The 25,262-nt window shown below is 35.7% G+C and overlaps 1 protein-coding gene across 2 annotated transcripts; it reads right to left on the bottom strand.

The window, feature by feature from the left end:
- Positions 1–1,927: 1,927 nt before the first annotated feature.
- LOC131595447 (uncharacterized GPI-anchored protein At1g61900-like) lies at positions 1,928–10,203 on the bottom strand. Of its 2 annotated transcripts, XM_058867793.1 has the most exons (8): positions 9,762–10,203; positions 8,590–8,778; positions 7,903–8,508; positions 7,553–7,798; positions 7,400–7,411; positions 2,561–2,707; positions 2,436–2,486; positions 1,928–2,325 (listed from the first exon to the last, which is right to left on the bottom strand). In XM_058867793.1, exons 1-8 carry the CDS (start codon positions 9,802–9,804, stop codon positions 2,255–2,257), a joined length of 1,365 nt encoding a protein of 454 aa, XP_058723776.1. In that variant the 5' UTR covers positions 9,805–10,203; the 3' UTR covers positions 1,928–2,254. The 2 variants fall into 2 exon arrangements, with proteins under 2 accessions (XP_058723776.1, XP_058723777.1); XM_058867794.1 differs by lacking the exon at positions 7,400–7,411.
- Between the last annotated feature and the right edge of the window lie 15,059 nt (positions 10,204–25,262).

Here is a 25,262-nt window from a genome sequence, read left to right as displayed (position 1 = left end):
TCGACTACATTAGAGATATTATTGTGTCCAACATTGACATCTTGCTGGATGTTCCTAAGAACCTGGTCAGCATCTTGATGCCTTTGTACTATTCTAGGGATCTCTTGCTCAATCTGATCTCCTTGTCCTATAGGTTCGACCCTCTCACATTCGACCCTTGAGTAGTCGAAAGGTTTGGTTGTGGGGGCGCTCCAAAGAAATCTGCAATTCTGGCCATTTGTCCAGCCAATATTTCATAACTTTGGTTCGTGTTATTTATCATGGGAGTAAAAACAGTTCCCATTTGTTGAGTAAGGGCATTCACCATTTCATGATTACTTTCGTCTATTTGTTGTCGAATTGACAACATTGACGTAGTACTTAAAGATGGCAAAGCCTGGTGATTATATCCTATGCCTATAGGTCGACCCCCTGGATTTGATGTGCTTGAAGCCATCATGCTGTCAGAATATAATGAAGGATTTGTGTGCAAACCTTGCATCATAGACGTGGGCATTCCAAACTGAGGGTTAAAACCTGGTGGAGGCATCATATCATGAAATGGCGGTCGTAACGGATTAAACGGTGACCGTACATTCATTGGTGATGATACCAATATTGTTGCCGTCGATCCACCAGTATTTGTTGTTCTAACTGGGGATGAATCTGCGGCACTTTGTGGTGTTGTTCCGGTCAGAACAACTTCGACTACTAAGCATTACTTTTGGTCGAACGCTGAAGCCTCTGATAATCTTTCTAGTCGAACAACTTCGACTACTAAGCATTACTTAGTCGAACCGCTTTGACCCAAATGGCAATGTAGTTATTTAATTGAGGCCCAATTACCAATTTTGAGCCCCAGTTGCCCATTTATTGGTAAGTCGAAATCCTAGGGTAACACCCCGATGAGGTGCACTCTACTGAGGTTGAAAGAGGCAGATTGACTTATGTCATCGTGAATGAAATTATCCAGAAAGAGAGGAGAAATATTTTCGGTGAAAGCAGAGTTATCATGACTTTTTTTTAACATGAATGGTTGCGTTTTGCAGATAACATGTAAGAATTTTTATACTTTTGTGATTTGTTATTTAATGCATTTACTGATGTTAGTTACCATTTTTGGTAGCTATACTTTTCCGTTGTATTTACCGCTTGCTGTAATAGTATATTGATTATTGCACCGTGCTTGGAGAGTTTCTGGTGTACCCTGTAGCGAAGTTGGCATGATATAGATGTATTTTTGTATTGTGCTCTGCATCATAGAGGATCGTTCCCCGACCAAGGGTAGGTTCCTCGTCCCTTCCACCGAGGCTTAGCTCGGATCGAGGTGGACCTCTTCGGACTCCATGGCCCATGTCCTTGGATTGGCTAGATCTAAACGGGGGTGCACCAGCTACGTAGAAATGCGTTTTGTATGCCTCAGATGAGAAGTCATGCGAGGAATGCACTTAAACCATGGCAGAATCACATAAATGTGTTTAGTCTGTATCAAATACGCTATCAGGCAAAGAATGCATTAAGCATGTCAGAATCACAGAAATACATTTAGTCTGTACCAGAAACGCAATTAGACAAGTAATGCATTTAGTAGTGTCAAAATCGCGTAAACACGCTTAGTCTGTATCGAATACACAATTAGGCATTTCATCGTTGTTACCCCTATTAGACAGTATTTTCCTCAGCATAATCATCAATGAAATCATTCTTGAGAGCCATCAAACAATCTTCAACAACACTAATTATTATACCTCAACTCAAGTTTATAGATCAGATTTACCTAATTCTGTCTCTCACATACCATTTTTGTAAACACCATCATATCATCACCCAAATTGGCATCGAGTGGTTCAGTTCAGTGTTGACTGTCAAAGCATGGTTTTGGTTTAGGTTCCTCTAAACATGTTCTGGCCTATCAACATTTGTCTATGAAAAAAAATAAAAGATATAGTTCAGGTACTAATTACTAAGTACTAATTACAAAACCACCTTCAACATTAATTCAGGTATACATTTCAATCTCTGACATGTAGGTTATTGTATAACCTATGCTTTCTAAATTTCATATATACAAAAAAATTATTGCACAAAGCACATAATAATCATTAATCAATAAGATCAGAAACATATCGGGCTTCACCTCCAACTCGGACCTCTCGGCCATAAAACCAGCTACATTTGAATGAGAATTAGCCTTTGACATTAACATCTATCCGAAAGCCCTTATCGTTGAAGGACTAGTAAAGCTGCGTCTAACTAACAAGAAAGCTCTCGTAAGTTACACGAGTGCCATCACGAGAAAGAATAAATTGACAAGAAGGAATATCAGCACGTCGCGACTGTAGAGACCTGCATAACATGAAAAATAAAATCATCGATATCAGTAACGTTAGTTAAACAGTGTTTAATAATTTCATAGATTACTGAATAAACCAAATAAATTGAAAAGATTCTCTTACAATTTTGGCCAGATGCAGCAGCAGCCGGAAGAGCAGGTATGATGACAGTTGCTGCAGTTACAATAAGGTAGAGTTGTCAAACAAATGAAAAAGAAATAGTTTTCACTCAAAGAGGGTATGCGTACTTTTATTGCACGACGTTGAAGAAGATCCTTGAGATGCAGAAGGCCAGGGAGCTGGAATATTGTCATTTAGATCACAAATGAAGCTAACTCCAGAAGTTTGGTCGAAAACAGCATCTGAAGGCAAGCTAGGTAATAGACAGCCATATTCTGTTTAGGGAAGATAATGCAACAAGTCAATTCACAGCATTACATTAAATGATAGAATACAATAAAGAGTAACTGAGTGACTTGTTTGAAGCATGTAGAAATAAATTAAAAATGCATTTCAATTAGTCCCACCAAAGCATGTAGATACATTTAGTACTTTTTGTTATGTGTCAAATGTGAGTTTATGTCCCACATTGAACGGAAGAGTTGAAGTTGAATACTTTATAATTGAAAAGACTCGTATACCTAATGTTTTAAGATTTTGAGTGAAGATGTGGTTTCTTACCGGTGTCAATATCTTAATGGCGAACACGAACTATGAGAACATTTGGTTGTGCTAGAGGTAGGGGTGGGAATATGATAGGAGGTGCAATTAGCTATTTTAATTAGTAATATAATGTTAGTAGCTATTTTATTTTGAATGTTTGGTTAAATTGGGCTTTTAGTAGTGTTTGAGCCTTTAACTTTATTATCATTAGAAGTACTATATATTGTAGTTTCATTGAGACATTAGGTATCAAGAATCAAATGAAGTTTATTTTTATCCTTTTTGTTTTATTTACTCATTTAAGTGTTTTTCCTCTTTCATTTTAGAAACCCTAGCTCTAAGTCTTCTTGGTAGGAATTATCTTCCTATCAATTGGTGCTTTCATTATGTACTCAAATCCTCCTATGGATTATCCTTCTCATACACCTTCATATCATCCATGGAGTATTCCTCCTACCTATCCCACAAACCCCTCATTTACATCTCCTACCACATCTTCATTTCCATCTTTTCCATGGGAACTTTTTACACCTTATTACACTCATGTTGGATCATCACCAAAGTTGTATCTAAATCATGGATATTCACCTCATCCTAACCCATATTCATCAATCCCTTATTCATATGACTACTATAATTATCATCAACAACTACAACAACCAAAAACCTCATACAAAATTAGAAGAGATTATGAGAAGCATTTGCAAGTATCTCATCCCTCTTTTAAGAAAAACCCACAAACAAAAACTTCAACCAAACACTCTTCCACCAAATTTCCAAAAATTCTAGAACCCACACCCACACCAACACCTTCATCTCTTTCTCCAAATTCCATTTTCGACAGCCCACCCTACAACGAAAATCGGGAGTTCAAACCAAGACAATTGCAACAAGGTGACACTGTTGATGAACAATCATCAGCGATGGGAGGAGGAATTTATGATTTCAACCAACATTATTTTTCACTTGTTACTGGGGATCTGAGTTTTGCAGTACCAGAAGAGGATGACGGCGAGTCATCGTTCCAATGTGCTTCACCGGATCGAGATGACGTTATCATCCTCACAAAGGAGATAGAGACTTCTTCCTTTGTCCTCGATAATGATGACGGTTCGAGTTCTCCGATTGCTACTCAAACTGTCCATCCGCTCTTAACCCCATCCAACAGAGATTTGAAATTCCTTGTCAATAACGTTGATGTTGTGAAATCTCTGTTCAAAGATAACTTTATTTCCGATTTATCCTTATATGTCAGAGAGCAATTGAAGGACACTGTTTCTAGGGTTTTCATGAATCCAGAAGATGGTTCCAACAATTTCACTCGTTGTTGCTACAATCCCTTTCAAATCCTCTACGGCGTTACCACCACTAGAGGAGAAGCACTGCTATTCAACACCATCCCTTACAATCCAGGTCCACTTGATTCATTATTCCCTTCAACAACAGAAAATCCAAAAAGAACAGGGGTTTCTCTTCTACTGTTTACAGGACAAGGATTGGAATGGAAACCCAACTTGGAGGATCCAGCTCAGACTAAAGGTAATTCTGCTATGCATAAAATGCTTATAGTTGAGCCTATTGTTATACTCATACCTGTTGAGAAGTGTTTGAAGGATGCTAAGATAGACATTGTGTTGGAGTTACAACGATTTACGAAACTCGTCAATTTCTCTATTTTATCAATTAAAGATGAGAAAGAGGATAATGCGTTGGAATTACAACTATTGACGGAACTCGACGATTGCTCAATTTTATCAATTGAAGATGAGAAAGAGGAACATGGGTTGGAATTATATCGATTGATGGAATACTTAATTTTTCCCAATTCTCACTGCCATGAATTTTACAGTACCTTCACCCCAGAAATTTCTATTCCTTTCAACCTGGTATCCTCGTCGAAGAAAGATAACGAAATGTTTTCGACTCCCGTTTCTAAACTATTACCAGGGAAGACGGCTACAAACTCATTCTTGGTACTGCTACCGACAAAATTCATTTTTCTTTTTGACCCTGGGGGAACTCACTTGGTGACAACTTTGCTGCCTAAGTTTAAGTTTTTTCTGTTACGGTGGTCTTTCACCATATTTGACAACATTGTTTCAAATGAGATTTTCCCACTGAAGCCCCTTATTTGCATCACCACTCTGCTACCTTCCCATTTTGGTCTTGGAATGGAAGTCAACAAGGTTTATAACTTGACCCAAGTGCATCTAGGTAATTTTCTTTCTATTTCACAGTATTATACAGATCATATGTTTATGCTCAATAAGCATGTGGCACCCCAATCACACAGTGTAAGTTTTTTGATATCTCATAGTGCTATTGTTGATAAATATATGGAGTTATCTCACATTTATGGAGTGAAGTTTCACTTCAAGGCCAAGGGTAAATTTTGGATTGCTGGATTATCTCCCACCCATGATACAAATAAAGAGACATGTTGTAGTTGTTATTGTCTGCAACTATTACATCTTTATAAGAATGTTAATATTGAATTTTACCTAAAGTATCAAGGTTATGGATGTAATGTTTCTGGATGTGTATTAGGTGTGTTGTGGTTTTTGGGGTATACTTATGCATGTGGAGAATTGTCTGTACAAGGGAGCTGTTGTCCTAATTGTTGGAAGGTTTACAAAGATTTAGAACTACAATCAAAATATTCCCATACAATTAGCCAAAGAAGGTTGCATTGCCAATGTGGTGTTGTTTGTAATTGGAACATGATTTCTTTCTCATGGATGTGTCAACTGATATGGAATCAAAATATTTTAGATTATGGGTGGCATTTATCTATAAATCAATTTGAAAAGACAATTGTGCTGAGAAAGTTTTGTTTTGATCAAATTGAAGACAAGATTTCTAAAACTGTCAGCTTTCTAAGCAAATGGAGGAAAACAACAAGTTGGGATCCTGGTGGACAATCGTGGATGAAGATGTGCACAAAAGTTTTGTTTTCTAAATTTAAGCAATGGGATTCGGGGGTAATTTTAGAACCTTGAGGACAAGGTTCAATGTGAACCGGGCGGCAATGATAGGAGGTGCAATTAGCTATTTTAATTAGTAATATAATGTTAGTAGCTATTTTATTTTGAATGTTTGGTTAAATTGGGCTTTTAGTAGTGTTTGAGCCTTTAACTTTATTATCATTAGAAGTACTATATATTGTAGTTTCATTGAGACATTAGGTATCAAGAATCAAATGAAGTTTATTTTTATCCTTTTTGTTTTATTTACTCATTTAAGTGTTTTTCCTCTTTCATTTTAGAAACCCTAGCTCTAAGTCTTCTTGGTAGGAATTATCTTCCTATCAGAATAGGTCAGGCTAGCCCTTAGAAGTCCCGAGTCTGTCTAGTATACGATAAATTTTTAACGCTTGAGTCTCCTATTATAAGCTTCTTTTTTCGGCATGGCCTGACCTTTTCAAAAATATGGCCTGGCCTGAAAGTCATCCCTAGCTAGAGGCGAATCATACTCTCTAGTTTAAGAGTTGTGTTCCAGACTGGGCCAAGGCTTATCCAGAAGGAAGCTTACACCCAAAGTCCATAAGCACACGCACATTTCACCTCCTAGAATAATCAACGCCTAATGAAGATCAAGAGGCGATCCACCAATCATGGAAGGAATCACTCAACAACCTCACCGGGATTTTCCTCCATAACTCCTGAAAAAGTCCGTTGACCTCATCAAGGTCCTTGCACTCAAGAGAAAGGTACGCATTATTCTAACTACCTATCACTCACCTCAATCTTTCACTGACCTGAGCGTCTAAGTGTTTGCAAGTACAACACCCTCCACCGAGGATTTATCACAGTTGCTCTCAAGTAACACTGGCCGTCAATCGAGATCCCCCTAAGATTAGGTTGCTATCATTAATGTAACAATTTTGTATCTAATTCTATTGAGTTTGCAGGGGAAGAAGTTGCACACTGACATCAAGCTAAAGTTTGACGGGTCCGGTGCTTTTGATAATTCAGATATGGTCCCAAAAAAAGGTAGACTCGGATGAATAAATGTGTGATCAATTTAAAGGCCTGAAGGTGGGATATAATTATGGGTTTGAGGCGTATGATTTTCAATTGAGGAAAATACCAAATACATGCAGAAGAAAACACATTGTCAATGTACTAAAGAATCCTGTGATGGAGGATTTGTATGATGATAAAGAAATGAAACTACACAGAAGTTTGATTCAACGAAAAGAAGTCTGACATGAGTAAGCGTGAAGTTCAAAAAAGGAGGGGAACACGAGTGCCAATCTATGTGATAAAATACTATGGGCTAAATACATGCGATAAGCAAGCAAGTTAACATGACATACATGCAGATCAATTAAATGTCACAGAACCTTCTTGATAGAAGGATTAAACATACAAATTTCTGGTGATACTTGCAAATAATATATTGACATAACATTATGTAGTTACCTTGATTTGCAACTGAAGCATCCACATTGTTGATTTCCACACCAAGTTGAACAAGGAGGGTGAAAAAATGAAACATTAACATCAGACATGAAATTTATATGAATTAAGTGTTGTTGTGTTGCATACTGATGTGAAGAGAGAAGAAAGACAAACCTTGAAGTGAAAAATCCTTAAGGCTTATGTGACAAAGACTATAAACATCATCGACGATTTTCAACTTTTTTAATTTCATTGCCAAAGATTCTGCACAACCCAAAGCTTGCAAGTTAGTGATGAAACTCTGCTTCTGCAAGTGAGACACGTAGCTTTCCATGGCACCACAGCAGGCTGTTTTGTTACTTATCCCATTACCGCACCCCTGGGCAACATGCTTTGCGTCAGGCAAAACAAGTGGACAAACTGCGGCAGAAAACGTAGAAGATTTAAGCAAAAATGATGCATCAAGGAGCCAGAAGGATTAGCATCACTAGGAAAAAATATGACATTATACTCAAACAAACTACCTTTGTTGATATTGCAATTAGACAGTCCTCTGAGAACTTTCTTTCCGTGAGACGGATCAAGCTTACTAGCTATCCACCGGAGTACTATATTTCTACAATCATTGACCCGAATTGAATGTTCAGGTAGAACATGTGATGCGTCTGAGTCCAAAACATTTGAACCTTTTGATGCAATTTTTGTAGCTGCTTCTAATATAGCATTGTGGCAATTTTGGTAGCAGCATTCTTTCACGGGATCAATGTTCTCACAAGCACTAAGCAGCTTAGCAGTATTCACCATGTCATAAAAATCATTCACATGTTTTACAGGGCAAGATGCCTCCGTGAGATTCAAAGAATTAACCGAACATATTTGCTTCAGATCACCATTTGCACCCTGCCCCATTAGAATTTGCTCCACGTCGGAAAGGCAATGCTTAGCAGTGGTCCCATTTAAGGCAAGTACATTGGTATATTTACTGGATTGACCGACGAGAACAGTGAGAGTGGCTTCCAATTGCGGACAGCATATTACGTTAGCCAGAACAGGCGCGAAAAATCCCCAGCAATCAATTGCCGTCACGCTTAGCAAACTTTTGGCAGTGGTGAAGTTCAAAGTGCAGAGTCCTGAAAAACATCAATAAAGACAGTGAGAAAGAGAGATCATTGAGAATCCAAATTGACCAGAGAGATTATTTAGAAAATGACCTGATAACTTTGGGGTGGTAATATTGGTGAATGGAGTCAATGGTGAAGGCGCAATAAGAGGAAGAAAGGGTTGCAGTCCCTGCGGAGCGCCAACTGGTGCGATTTGGGGCAACATGGAGCCCACACGGTTATCCAATTGAATGTGACCTCGAGCATGATCAACTCTACTGCCATGGGATTCACGCGAACCTGTGCCAAAATACAAATAAGAGACAACAAAGTTCATGAATGACTAAAGTAAACTTCAATATACATCATGACAAGCACTTAAATGTTGGCGCAATAAGGCCAATATCATAGAAGCTCCTTTCTCAATATGATAAAGAATCAATAATAGTCCTGTTAAGCCAGCTCAGTTGGTAGCTGTGCAGGGACATCAGATGCAAGAGCGCGGGTTCTAACCAACCTGCGACATTTCACTTATATGGTGAAATTTAAGCCACTAGACATCAAGGACCATGTTTCTTAACCTATTTCCATAGTAAAAGATGAAATAAACTTAAATTATTTTCATATAAGCTATAACCTATTTTCGTCAGCTACCCTAGGAAACTTATGGTAAGAAGCTAAAAATAACTTATAAACAATGTCATAAGTTGTTTACATAAGTTCGCCCAAACATTCTCGCAAAACATAAGTATTCCATACCACAAACAAGAATGTTGCTTATCTAAAATTAGTTAGTCTAAAATATAAACATCTATATACATAATATCCATTATTTCAAATGAATTAGTTTGACACATCATCATCAGCAGCTAAATTGAAACCAAAATTCAAGAATGGCCCTAAAATCATTCCAAAACCCTAACTGTGGCCATCCCACTTCATAATAACCAACATTAGAAATTAACAGCAAGAGAAACACAAACATAGAATAATGCAACTAAGTAGTGTTCATGAAACCAAAAACCAAACAAAATCCCATCATTAACAATCAAAAGACAATGAAATTCACACACACCCAATTCCAAATTTAGTAATGCTCAAATTTCAAACCCCAACAAAACTCCTCCACAAAAACAAAAAACCCAACTTAAGAAATCACCAAACCCACATGAATTCCTCAAAAACAAAACAACAAATCAACCCATTAACAATCACTCAAACAAATCAATAACAAAAAATAGCCATTTATAGCAATCAAGTGGCAAGAACTAAGAAGGACTTACAAAGAAGAAGAATGAACAAGAGCAACATAATAAACTTCTTCATATCCACAAGAGTCAAAAGGTGAGTGTAAGCATTTGAAGATGAAAAAGAAGCATAATATGAGAGATCAAAAAGGTTGGAGTGAAAGAAGATTCAAAAGTAAGTGGGGACTATTACAACAAGGTTTCTCTCTCTCTTTCTCATTGTTAATAGCTGTCTGTAGAGAGAGAAAGAGAGAGTAGACCCCACCATTAACAATGATCTGAGCTTACCATAACTACCGCATTTACACACAACTAGTTATCTCGCACGAGGCAAGCGTGTGAGAGACAAGTAGAAAGAGACACGATGTGTTGTGTTGTGTTGTTGGCGCTAACTCATGTAGCAGTTGGTAGATGGAGACATTTATTATTGAGAGAGAGGTGTTACTCCTACCTGTTCTGTTGGTTTATTTATCAACCTCCGCCATTTAATTCATGGGTGTTCTTTCTGGTTAATGGCCTATTTTAAGTATGATGAAATTTACTTTATACGAGCTTTTTTTTAATCAACATCATTTTCCATTAATGCATTTTTATGTGTTTTTTTAACAATCAAACTGGGAATGAAGGATAAGTTTTTGTTATCGGGTATATTTAACTATGTAAATATTCAAATTAAATACATATACCTATGATTGTTTTAGTTACCACTCCATATTTTCTTGTTGTTTGGGCCGTTCATAAGGTCCAAGATGAACGTACGATACATAGACAAAGCAAAAGAAACAAATGCGAATATTTCTCGCAAACTTTTTAACCGCTTCAACTATATAAGAGAGAAAGTGTATCATTCTCAGATATTTAAATTCATTCTCATTCTTACATTATCTTTCATTCCCTCACTGACTTGGGCGTTGAAGTAATTATCTTGCAGATCAACTCATACTTCATTGCACCGAAAACACAAGTTCGTCGTAGCAAAGCATTACCTTACCATTTCACCGATCATTTCTATTTCTGAACCGAGCAATAGCTCTGTTTCTGAGAATCGGCCTCTGATTCCCCTGAATTTTCACATATAGATTTCTTTTGATCTAGAAATTCAAATCTTTTTTTTTAAAGGTTCAGATCTTCGTTTCTTGATATTCCTTCTTGAAGCTTCAACATCTTCCTTTGATAGATACATCCTTAGACTTATCAACCATGGTAGTATCAAAAGCTTTAATCTACAATTCAACATCAAGCAGTCGCTGAAGCTGCTAAGGCTCCACCTCTTCCTCCTTCTTCTCAAGTAAAAGATGGTATAGTTTTGGTGGTGTGTTCTTCTAACCATGTGCAACAAGATCTTGCTCCACTAAGAGATAGTCCAGGAGTATTCCAGACTCTATTGTTCTTTGGATCTACACAACAAATTCATCAAGGCGAACCATCACATCGACTCCTTAATTACCTCTAATACTTAGATAGAAAATGTTCTTCGACCTTCAGATGTTACAAGCAAATCTTGGAGTACAAGGAGCCACTGACCTACTGAACAGCGTTTATAACCTGGTGCACCAACAGAATTCAAAATTCTTAGCATAAAGGCTATTCCGAATTAAAGAGAGTCTGCAACATGTGACACCAAGGAGTAACAATGTGCGAGAAGCGACATACTAGGGCAATCAAGCCATTGTACTTAAGTCGGTCTCCATTAAAACATTATCATCACGAGGAAAAGCTCTGAGGTTTCCAGCTCGAGACCGACTCCTCCACCTAACGTTGAAGGGATATGGGATAACCATGCTCCTTTCGAGTTTCGTCGTTCTCATCATTCACGAACACGACATCCTCGAAGAAGAGAAATATATGACGAAGACTTTCTAATTCTAAACTGGAAAAAGAATCTGTTGTCCGCCAACATCCTCGATAGCGGAATTTCGAGGTTATTGGAGAAGCCTCAAAAGCTTCAGAGTTATGACAGAACAAAAAATCCTAGATTATCACATTAAGTATATAGACAATAGGTTGGACTACTACGTACCACGTCTAAGGGGCAGTAAAGTGTAAGATCTTCTCACTAACCCTAATCGGAGCCGGAATGACGTTGTTTAAGATATTTCTAAATGAGAGCCTCTATGACGCCTTCTCTTCCTATTTCTGATGCAGTCGAAAACCATAGGAATTAGCAAGCGCTAAACCTTTCATGAACCATTGTTATTTTAAACTATTGTAAACCTTCTTGAAAATGTCTCAAAATTTACCATGTTTCATAGAGGTGTTATGCACTTATAAATACATGATATTTCAAATTAAAAATCACCTCTTCCATTGCAATTTAACATCATATTTTTTTCACTCAAATTTTCAAACAAGTGTTTTTGTTAATATTTCATAAAGAATTTTCTCCATGTATGTTCATAACATTCTAGAAAATTCATATCATTCTCATAAACACTTGAGCACTATATTTTCATCATAAATTGCTTGTTTGGAAGAGAAGATCAATCCTAGTGATTGATATATGTTCATTAACATTACTACTCAAATATATTTGGTTATTATTGACTTGCTATCCAGGATTGCTGGAAGCAAGGGTTTTTTATTAGTGAGAGGATTGTTCTCATAATCAATTTAGTAAATTCAAGAGGATTGTTCTTGGTGGTTGAAATCTTGTTGTCCAGGATTGTTGGAAATAAGTGAGTCATTAAGGGAGGATTGTTCTCTTAGTGTACTTAGTGAAAATCCAAGAGGATCGTTCTTGGTGTTTGGTTTGTCTTGTGTAAGTCACAAACAATAGTAAAATCGCTTTCATGTTGAAAGGGGACTGGAGTACTCTCGGACTGTGAGGGGAACCAGTATACATCATTGTGTTCTTTACTTTTCCGCATTTACCGCTTTCACAAATCATAACCAGAAAAGAAAGTAACACATTTCTAAACCATTTCACTAAACCAGAAAAATAAGAACAACTTATTTCGGAAACCGGATAGAATTTCAACGTCCTAATTCACCCCCCTTTTAGACGCACTTTTAAACTTACAATAGTGAGGATAACTCAATAAAATTATTCAACAATCACATAGATTAATTCATAATAACAAATAGTCATAAATGCACTTATGTAATGCAATGTAGTTCTCGTCTCCTCCTTCAAATGCATGTGGTACCAAGGTTTAGATGTCAAAGTTATGTTACTGATTGATCCATCATCTCTGATTCCTCTCTGAACCTGAGACGTGCCACTAGTTCCTCTGTAAATAAAAGATTCCTATTTGAATCTGTGACCCTCACTGGACCAAAATCCTACCTATCTCTGATATACATGATGCGTGTAGTGCAACAAACAATTCAACACAATAATAATCATTGGTACCTCTCAGAACCCACAACATTGCCAATATAAGGTCACCATCGTTGTTTCTCTCTATACTTCATATCTCAACATAAATATCGCCAATATAAGGCCACCACAATAGTTCCTCTCTGAAATACGTAACTTAACATTACATTTATTTACAGCTTAACATAAGTACATACAATGGAATAATTACTCAACAATGCTCACAAACAAGGTAAATATAGCATTACACAACTATCGACATTCAACAAAGTCAACTCATAACTCAACAGAACTTGTAAGACTTTTTTCACTTTTTATTTAATAAATTAAAGAGGTATAAGACATACTCTACCCTTAACTCATAACAACTCTAACAAAAATCAACACAACTCTAACTCGTCAGATAACTGACATCTTAACTCTAAACATCTCAATAACTCAAATTCAACTTATTTGATTCTCATATATAACTCTAATATATTAAATAACTCCAAATGTAACTCTTTTACTATACATAGCTCAAACTCAACTCTAAAGTGTCATACCTTCAACTCTAAGTTTAAACACATCAATTTTAATTCTAAAGACTACAACAACTCAGATCCAACTCAAGTTATTTATAATTATACTCAAATTCCTTAGCAAGGGTTTCCCAAAAACTTTTATTTTGCTATTAGCAAGGGTTTCTCAAAAATCCTCGTCCTAAACTCTAAAAATGTTTTGATATGTTTCTAAGGTTTTCCCACAACTCTATTGGCACAATTTAAACAAATAAAAATACGACTCTAAACTAATTAAATCATTCAAAATTCAACTCTCCTGATTCAACTCAACTCTAAAACACATCAAACTAAACTCTAACACATCAAATAACTCAATTTAAAGTTACACACTTAAAGTTACACACACGCATATATATATATATATATATATATATATATATATATATATATATATATATATATATATATATATACACACACACACACACACACACACAATTCCTTAAATTACTAAACGGTTTCCTAAAACTCTAGACTTAACTCTAAAATTGTCTCACTTCACAATAGCACTAAATATTGTATACTTACGACAAAATTATAAAACTATCGAATTTAAATTTTCTTTAAACCCTATTTCAAATTTAATAGATCTCATTTCGATCGGAGTTACGAAACTCCAATTCTATTCATTTCTGTTAAGTGATATATTACAATATTTCCTGCTTGTCATACATTAGATTCAAATAATTATTTAAAATGACAAACGATACATTAGATTCAAATGATTATTTAAAATGACAAACAAAGTCAGAATCAAGCAAATGAATATGTTTAGGAAAGCATGGAGTGTCTATTTTAAAACTATGATTTTTAATTTAAGACTTAATAAATCAATTGGTACAATTTAATCAAATAATAGGAACTGGTGCAGAAACCGGACAAAATGTTTGCTATTAGTCATACCGCAGGTTCAAATAATTCTTTAAAATATCAAACGAAGTCGAAATTAAGAAAATGAGTATGTTTTTGAAATCTTAGAATGTATATTATCATATTATAATTTTTATTTTTGGACTTAAGGTCTCAATTGGTACAGTTTAATCGAACAATGGAAATTGGTACCGATACTAAGCAGGATGTTTTATCAAACTTGTAACTAGTATTTCTCCTATTGAACTTAATTAAATGAAATACTCGTTAAGTCTAACATGTAGGAAATTTTTTCTATTTTCCTATGATATAAATTTTACTCTTAAAGGACTTACAAAAATAAAGTTATGCGTGAAACAAGATAACTAACACAGGACTGAAATTTGACTACACTTCTGGTATAAAAACTAGATCACTATTATGGTTGTAGCGCTCCCAAATCCAATTTCACCATTTGAAATGAAATATTATTATCTTAGCTTTCTAACGCAACTGACAACACTTCAAATGGACTTACGAAACTCAAGTTACGCATGAAACAAGACGATTAATCCTATTCTATGTCTACCTGCGATTTTCTGCGTTTTTCTTTTGTCTTTTTGAGATTTTTTTGACTTTTCCTAAGTTTTACGATTTTATCTGATTTTCTGCCTAATTGATTCCAACAGTCCCAAAAAGCACATCAAGTCAATCAAGGTTAACACAGCTCAAAGAGAGAAAACATGCAAGTTAATATATGTTTGCTTTATCATAAGGCCCAACCATTATTGATTCAATCAGTTACGCCTTATAAAAAGGCATCAACAAATTTACCACAACAAGGTCAATTATGATCAAGTAAAAACAATTGTAATAGTATCACAACAATAGCCTTAGAAGGTTTTGGCCAAACCTTCTTTGGTCACAGACATAAACATAGAGAATCAAGAAGAAGAAGATAGAAGGGTGAGGATCCCTCACTATCTGACTGCCTAAACACCCACATGTGAATAGTTCCTCCTTACCTCGAATTTGCAGATCGATGAAGCTTTCCTTCCAATGCTCTTCTCAGGTTTTGCCTATTTTCCTCTTTTTCAAAATTTTCACGATCTGACTAAAGTTTCCCCTCAACTTATCTATTTATATCAAAACCTAATTTATTCTAATTAATCCAAATTTTCTCTCACCCCTCAATTCTCCTCACACCTTTACTCTTTTTTATTTTCTAAAACTATATATTTCTTCCAATCTCTATAATTTCTATTATTTTATTTTAAATCAAATATTAGGCTAATTTACTTAAATTAACACAAATACCTATTTTTTTCTAATAAACTCAATTATCTCAATAAATTAATTAAATATAATTAATTTAAACACTCAATTAATTATTTAAAATACTCCAACACTCAAATAAAGTAATTAATAATAATAATAATAATAATAATAGTAAAATAATATTAATATTATTAAAAATTAATCATGGTGTTAAAGTACTCAACGGGGTCACCCAGTAAAAGAAGGAAACCACACGCGAGTACATTTACTGTGTTACAAAAGTGGTTATAGTAGCATGAGGGAACATTTGATGGGCTGAAGTGTTAATGTTTAAGAAGGAATTGAGGTCATACTGCATGTTCCAAGAAAATCTAGGGCTCGAAGGAGCTTTCAGTTTGAGTGATTTGTGGAATAGGGCACAACCCAATTTAAATTATAAAGAAGAACTCATGGCCAAATAAAGAGAGAGAGAGAGAGAGAGAGAGAGGGGGGGGGGAAGGAAACACAAAGCATAATCGAGCACCAAAAAGAGATATGAGTTGTCGTAGAATAGATATGGAGCATTGACCCCAATCTAGATTTAACTCTTACACTCCCCTGAACACTTCAAGAGAGAAAATCTTGAAAGAATATGAGAAATAATTATCCAAGGTAGATAATTTGAAATACCGTTATTTGTAGAAGAGTCACGACCACAACACAAATGATTGCATTCATTTAAAGGACGGGATAAAAAGAGATGATTAAGAAAGGAATACTTACTTAGCACACTCGATATGATGACCGGAAGAGATGCCGAGATAGTAGGAGGGGGCGTAAGAGCTGAGAAGATTCACCAAAGAAGAAACGCCCCTTGCATAGAAAAACCCCCCAAGAAGCTTATCGAAATTGTCACTAGAGCCAAAAGAGGGAAGGGCAACAGTAGTGAGGAAGAGGAAAACTCGAAAAAGGACGCGGTAATACATCATCCATTACGGGTGGTCTTCCAAAAGCAAGGAACCCCTCAAAAGGTATGATGAAGAGAAAAATCATTGAGTTGATGGTCGTAAACAAAAAAAGGAACACTTCAACTATGTAACTAAAGAGGTATATCTTCACATTTAAGGAGCATTATTTTCAACGTAGCTGACGTACCCTCCTCTTAGGATCTAGCCATTCAATAGAGTAGGTGATGAATCCTAGAGACGTCTACCCCGAGCCAGGTCAAACCTGGTGGTTGGGACAGGAACCTTACCATTGGTTGGGGACGGTTCCTATTAATGTGGAGATATTGGTTGGGGACGTACCCTCTTCTCAATTGGAGCTAATAAAAATGAAACTTCCATAGAAACTACAGGGTTTAAAGAACACGTCAAACATATCAACTCAACGAGGCATTCCTTCTAAAGAACAGAACAACAAGGGTTCTCACATTCGAGGTGGACAATATATCGTATCCACGACGACACAGACTTGAGGTCGATTGGTACTGAGCATCGACATCGGCAACGCCCACAAGGCAAGCAAATTTTAAATTGTAGGGTCAAAGAGCAAGCCCTAACACAATAGTAACTTGTTAATCAATCCAAGGCGAGGAGACTAGCAGCCAATCAGTGGCATTAGGCAACGATAACGAGGAGACGAGTATTGATCAAGTACACAAAGTTAAATAAAACTCCAAAGTACTGAGGTAAAAATATATGTATATAAATATTGTTGTCCTAGCCATGACATGAAAGCTTGGGGAATATTATAGGAAAGAAGAAAGGAAAACTCAAAGAAGGAAAAATAATCAAGCTTTCGCGCTGGGAGACGATGCGCCTTGATCACCCCTAGAAGTCCCTTTCAGAGCAGCCTTAAAAAGGTCCAATCCTTCAAAAGGGATAGAATATCAAGGCAGAATTCCTTCGCCTGACCTACTGCCTGATCAAGGACCCTGTACACAACCTGCATAATTTGTTGAAACGACTCCCAAAACCTCTCTGACTGCCTCGTCTTCGTGAGTTTTCAGAGCCGTAACACGTGTCTCCTTTTCTTGCTGAAGTGTTTTCTGAGCCTCATATACACGGCAGTCCGCCTTAGAAACACTCTTTGAGGTCTCATAATGTCATTTTTTTCTCCACCTCAAGGGAGGATTTCAGTTCTAAGATTCAGACAGCCAGAGTTAAAGGAGATTCGTGGACCTTCGCCTCTTCTTGCAAAGCATCAGCAAGCTTGACCTTCCCCTGCAAGGTAGAATAGAAGAAGCATCAATATGGGTGTGAAAAATTATAATCTCAAAGACCTTTGACTCACCTCTTAATGATTTATCAATAACTATATTTAACGAATTTGTCTTCTTGTCTAAGTTTCACCAACACATTATTATTGTCATTAATTGTCTGTCTTCTTGTCTGAATGTATGTGATCTGGAACATTATACAAGTTATAGTTGAGTCAACCAAGTATATCCCCTGGTCTAGGGTCGAGACGACCTCGTAGTCAGAGAACTCACCCCTCTCTTTGTAATGTCGAGTTTAGCCAATATAATTAGAAATTGAATTAAGCTCAACCACATTCTTCTAAACACTCTCCAATAGATTAGACAGTTGTAGGTTTAAAGGGTTAAGACCAATTAACACTAAATGTATTTATGCCCAAAGTTAAATCAGTAACAAGTCCCTCAAACATAAGATATATGATATGTAGGAAAAAAAAATTAAGTGAGAAAATCCTAACTGTACCAAAAAATAGTGTAAACATTCTAACAAAATGATATATATATATATATATATATATATATATATATATATATATATATATATATATATATATATATATATATATATATATATATATATATATATATATATATATATATATATATATATATATATGTAAGATTTAGTAATTGCACTTTTGGTCATGACTAAACCGAGTTTGTGAATTAAAAAAAAACGTTGATTGTATCTACACTAGACACCACAATGACAAAGTCAGTAATTATCCTCTAACAATAGTGAATTGGAAATTAGATAAACACTCCATGTATATAAAATAAGAAAATTCAAGATTTTATCTCCTAGATAATTTTGTCGCGTCATGATTTGTGGGTAATTATATTATACTGTACAAGAAAATTACTATGATTTGGTCTCTTCTTTTTCTATGTGTAATTAGAAGTAAGAGAAAGTGATCAATTAATTTTGTAAAGTTTGAAACGAGTTCTCTTTAGAATCTTTCCGTCCTTTTCGGGTGAGGTTCGTAACATTTTTCATGATCATTTTGAAATCTAAAAATAGAAGCTTCGGGACAACAAACAAGCCCTCTCAATGTGCATGGAATAATTTTAAAAGGTAAAACACTCTAAACGAACGGATTTCGGCAAAGACTTGAAACAGCTATACAAACAAACATATTGTAAATCAAGGCGTAGGTCTCTCACGTGAAAGACTTTTTTTTTCTTTTTTTTTTGTTTTAAATCAACCACACCCATTGGATATAAGGTACACCATTGTAATCCTAAATCTCTCCACACCCAATAAATCACTTATTAATAATCTCTCCACACCCAATAAATCACTTATTAATATTTATTATAATTATTAATTTTTGTTTCATCTTCTCCAGTTTCGTTTTCAATTTCTCTTTAACAATTTTCTCATTTTCTCAAAACAATCTTCCCCATTCTTCATTCCTTCTCGATTCTTTCCAATTTCTCATTTTCTATTTTAGCTTCTTATTTAGGGTTTTTTAGCTTCTGATTTCTTTCCAATTCATTTTTTGAAGCTCGATTTGAAGATGGATGGTGATGATGTTGATGGGCATGCAAATCGGTGCTAAAACGGGACTCACTGTTTGTAGAACTTGGGCTTTCAATGATGGTCACTTTGATGAACAAGTTTTTCAGATATTATTGTTTGACGGAACTACCGCCTCGGACCACCACTCCCAAGAGCATTGTTCATAACTTGTTTCAATATTGTGGGTATGACGAGCCTTGCCCCGTAGACGATGAGGACGCAGTTAAACAATTGAGTAGTTTGCTCAACAAAATTGCAAAAAGTTGTCCAGTGACGTTGGTTCTTGATAATGTTTGCCCAAGCTTAGAATCCTTTGTTGAGACATTACAGGCTCAGTTCCATTTTGTAAAATTTTGATAACTTCTAGAGTCATGTTCCTACGGTTTGAAACATTGTCCTTAAAGCCACTTAGCAGTGATGATGCAGTTGCTCTTTTCTATCACTTTGCGCTACCGAATGATGAAGAATATGTCCACATGTCATTCTATTGCTTATTTTAATCCTGATTTGCTTAATTAGCTGCAAAACTATTTGGAAGATACATTGGAAAATAATCCCATCATCAAGGATTGCTTCATGGACCTTGGATTATTTTTTCAAGACAAAAATATACCTCTTTCTGCCCTCATTGACATGTGGACAGAACTGAATGAGCTAAACGACGACAACATAGATGAATGAACTTTGTTCATCGGCGGTTTGGTTGGAGATTTTGGGTTCGACCCACTTGGGCGTGGAGAAGATCCTAAAAGCTTAAAGTGGTATGTGCAAGCAGAATTGGTTCATTCTCGCTTTGCAATGCTTGGTGTCTTGGGAATTCTAGTCACAGATGTGAGTCACATAACTTATTGCATTTAATAATGTCAGTAGAAAAGATTGTATGAAGAGAAACTTGTTTAAGATGGACATTTCATTCTGAACTTGTTGGAAATCTGTGCAATTACTTCGCGTCGCAGGAGTTAGTACTATACCAGTTTGGTTTGAAGCTGGCGCAGTAAAATACGATTTTGCGAACACAGGGATGCTCGTAGATGTTCAACTACTTTTGATGGGGTAGAATTTTAGTCACAGGCTTCCAACTTCTGCTTGCCGAGTTGAGGTTTTCATATTTTCATTATCCTTTATAGGATGTGTAATTTCTTCACTTTTATCACCTGCACAGGTATGCTGAAACAAGAAGGTACATGGATTTTGTAAGTGCTGGATCTCAAGCTAAAGAAGGTTCCTTCTTTGGATTGGAAGCTTCATTGGAAGGCTTAGAGCCAGGGTATTTCCATTTCCAACAGCAGCGCACTCACAAAACACACACTCGCACTTTTGAATCTGGTTCTGTGCTTTCTTTCACAATTGTACACTAGTTGAGGTATATAATCTTGTTTCAACAAAACATATATCCTGGGGGTCCTCTATTTACCCTCATGGTCTAGCTAAAGACAGTAAAAATGCTCATGGTTGGAAGCTTAAAGAGATCAAGAACGGTAAACTTTTTCTGTTATTTCACTTTTTGTAGGTTAATATATAATACTCCAAAGCATGTTTTCATAGTTGTAAATTTTCTGATTACAGGACGACTTGCAATGGTGGCAATACTTGGCGTCTTTGTACAAGCTTCAGTGACTCATGCTGGACGAATTTATAACCTTGTGGAGCATCTCTACATTCCATGGCATAAAACTAGTGTTCAGACCCTTGCAAGTTCTAGTTCTTAGTTCTGACACAAATACATGTACTAGTTATATGGAACTTGGATTGATCCATAAAACCATATTATTTCGTTTAGCTTTGGGGAAATGACTCAAATTCCAATTCTTAAAATGTTCTCTCTTTCAAGTTTTTGATATGGTTCATGTATTAACTAAATATCAAATTCATTTAACTAATAATTTTCCTTCATACTTAGTTCACCGTGGATAAATTATTAATCAATTAACTAAGTTTGTATGACATATTAGACTCATTATGCTTAATCACTCAAGTAGTATTCTTACTATGCAATGCATGTTAAAGTTGATGAAAGTAGATAAATTGATTATATAAAAGGGATATGACTTTAGTCTTTATGTAGTCATCTGAAGATTCACAATATTCTCACCTTGTGAATCAACCAATATTCAAATAATGAGTTCTTCCTAGTATCAATCAAAATAATGAGTTTCAAATAAGCACACACCATGCCATTCAAAGTGCTTCAAATCAGAAACTTGGATTTTTTTATTTCATTCAATCGAATCTCAAAACAAATCTTTGAGGTTTAGTATAACTAAAGACTATATACACAATATAAAATCATCTTATTTTCTCTTATCCCAAAACAATGAACTTCCGAATGTCTTCTTTCCTGGTTCTTCCAGGACTCCTTTTGAAAACTCTTCATCAATTTCTTGCTTTAACTTTGATTCCATATAAGAAGTTAATTTAGCTTTCAAATCAAGCAGCAAACCAGAGACTGTTTCCAGTTTGGATTTGAGATCTTTTGCACACAACATTTGCTCATTGATCCTGATGAAGAATATGTACGACAGGTAGCAAACAGTTGTCGGGGTTCTCATCTTTTCCAACCGTACACGCTTAGGCCCGTCACCTTCAATAATGAAATGGACCTTCAAATGAGATACATAAATCAGCATGTAAATTTTTGTCAAATGTAAGATTACATTTATATTAGTATCTCTTAAGTGATATCAAATAAGCTATTGGTAAAAATTATCATAGAACAAGAAATATGTAAAATAGAAAAGGCTATAACACTAAATATTCAATACATATAGCACTAAATAAGGAAAATATGAAGTTAAGATTGCAGAAATGTTACTGTTTTTAAAAAATTATGGACTCTACAGTTAAGGACTCTAGTTATTGACAACAACAACATCTTTGAAAATCTTTTATATAGCAGATGTGTGATTATTGAATCTGTCAGGGGTTTCATAAAACATTCACGGCAGAAACAGGTAGAAGGATACATTGTAGGAGACTCCACATAACAGGTGCCAAAGAAACTTCCACAACATTTGCAAGAGAAACAGAAAGTTTGTTCCAGAACAAGTCTGAATTTGAAGGACATACAAACGCTAAAATGCAAAGATAAAGTAACCTTATAGATGTGAAAGAAGTTAGAATTAAAAGCAGTTAAGAAGGAGTGGGAAAAAAATTCTACGATATAGCCAGTCCTTGAAATACACATGAAGCGCTGATGACAGTTCCCGTTTACGAATTTCTTCTAAAGGTGCTTATCGTAACAGTTATGTTGTCTCCCCTAAATTGTTTAACTGCAAAGAAACAATTCCATTCAAAATAAAGCATAAAACCAAACTTGGAAATCCAATTGCAGGGTATTTATCAATTGAAATTGTACCATACATTTCTTTTTTGAGATTCCATATATGTCTCGGGTAATGTGAACAGATTGTCTTTCGTCTCCAAGCCAGTTTGGGATCTGCATAAAGATTTGGACAGAAGAATAGAATGTGACTAATACAAAAGAAATAAATATGGACCTCAACATTCTTCATTCCTAGAGTAAATATACTGAACCTGGTAAAATCTCAACATTAGAAGTAGTTGTAGCTTCAGAAACTTTGTAGTTTCGAATGAGCAACAAATTGTCGATTCACGAGTATTCTATATTAATAACAATAGTAAAATAAGAATAATAAATAAACAAAAAGGAACCGTCAATGTGAATAGATTCAGAATAGCAAAATCGACCGCATAAATTTCAAATGGGTTCAGGCTAATAACATTACCACAATAGAAGAAGCACACTGACACGAAACATTTACATAAGAGAAAAACCAGAGCACACCAGAACATTGACCAGAGCACACAAGAGCATTGTTGTGTTGGATTCTAAAACCAACATAAGAAACCAGAGTTCCATCATCTTTTGGGACTGTGCATTCAACCCACAAATCACAACAGAGAAATTAAGAAACCCTTTTCCACACAACCCAAAAATAAATAAAAATATATATCTTTTTTACGATGCGGAAAGAGATTAAAATCGAAACACGAAAACTAAAAAAACTAAGGATTGAATTGAAGCCCCAAAAAGTAGATTAAATAGAACATCAAAACCTTGATCTCTCTGAAGGGTTCACACATAGTTGGACATCATCAGTCGACTGTCAGACATGGTTCACACATAGTTGCCTATCATCACGGCATCCCTGACATGGTTCACACATAGTCGAACATCATCAGTTGATTGTCTCAAATGGTTCACACATAGTTTACCATCATCAGTTGAATCCCTGACATGGTTCACACATAGTTTACCATCATCAGTTGAATTCTTGACATGGTTAACACATAGTTTACCATCATTAGTTGAATCCCTGACATGGTTAACACATAGTTTACCATCATCAGTTGAATCCCTGACATGGTTCACACATAGTTTACCATCATCAGTTGAATCACTGACATGTTTCACACATAGTTTACCATCATCGGTTGAATCCCTGACATGCTTCACACATAAGTTACCATCATCAGTTGAATCCCTGACATGGTTCACACATAGTTCGACATCATCAGTTGAATCCCTAATATGGTTCATACATAGTTTACCATCATCAGTTGAATCCCTGAATTGGTTCACACATAGTTTACCATCATCAGTAGAATCCCTGACATGGTTCACACATAGTTTACCATCGTCAATTCAATCCCTGACATGGTTCACACATAGTTTACCATCTTCAGTTGAATCCCTGAAATGGTTCATACATAGTTTACCATAATCAGTTGAAACCCTAACATGGTTCAAACATAGTTTACCATCATCAGTAGAATCCCTGACATGGTTCACACATAGTTTACCATCGTCAATTGAATCCCTGACGTGGTTCACACATAGTTTACCATATTCAGTTAATCCCTGACATGGTTCATACATAGTTTACCATAATCAGTTGAAACCCTGACATGGTTCATACATAGTCAACCATGATCAATTTACTGTCTCACATTGTTCACACATAGTTGACCATCTCCTGTCCATCTGTAACATGCTTCACTCATAGTTTACCATCATCAGTTGAATCCCTGACATGGTTAACACTTAGTTTACCATCATCAGTTTAATTCCTAACATGATTCACACATAGTTTACAATCATCAGTTGAATCCCTGACATGGTTAACACATAGTTGACCATCATCTGTTGAATCACTGACATGCTTCACACATAGTTTACCATCATCAGTTGAATCTCTGACATGGTTAACACATAGTTTATCATCATTAGTTTAATCCCTGACATGGATAACACATATTTTACCATCATCAGTTGAAACCCTTGCATTGTTCACACATAGTTTACCATCATCAGTTGAATCCCTGACATGGTTCACACCTAGTTTACCATCATCAGTTGAATTCTTGACATGGTTAACACATAGTTTACCATCATCAGTTGAATCCCTGACATGGTTAACACATAGTTTACCATCATCAGTTGAATCCCTGACATGGTTCACACATAGTTTACCATCATCAGTTGAATCACTGACATGTTTCACACATAGTTTACCATCATCGGTTGAATCCCTGACATGCTTCACACATAAGTTACCATCATCAGTTGAATCCCTGACATGGTTCACACATAGTTCGACATCATCAGTTGAATCCCTAATATGGTTCATACATAGTTTACCATCATCAGTTGAATCCCTGAAATGGTTCACACATAGTTTACCATCATCAGTAGAATCCCTGACATGGTTCACACATAGTTTACCATCGTCAATTCAATCCCTGA

Source organism: Vicia villosa, linkage group LG4 (genome assembly GCF_029867415.1).
Source record: "Vicia villosa cultivar HV-30 ecotype Madison, WI linkage group LG4, Vvil1.0, whole genome shotgun sequence".
In the NCBI taxonomy this organism is placed as follows: Eukaryota; Viridiplantae; Streptophyta; class Magnoliopsida; order Fabales; family Fabaceae; genus Vicia; species Vicia villosa.
This window is presented reverse-complemented; position numbering and strand designations above follow the sequence as displayed.

What these genes read in the sequence shown, in the direction of transcription:
- LOC131595447 (XM_058867793.1), bottom strand. Translation starts at nt 9,804, where the DNA reads ATGAAGAAGTTTATTATGTTGCTCTTGTTCATTCTTCTTCTTT. An exon ending in CTTGTTCATTCTTCTTCTTT is followed by an intron (nt 8,779 to 9,761) that starts GTAAGTCCTTCT and finishes ATTTTGGCACAG; the next exon opens with GTTCGCGTGAATCCCATGGC. An exon ending in TACCACCCCAAAGTTATCAG is followed by an intron (nt 8,509 to 8,589) that starts GTCATTTTCTAA and finishes GATGTTTTTCAG; the next exon opens with GACTCTGCACTTTGAACTTC.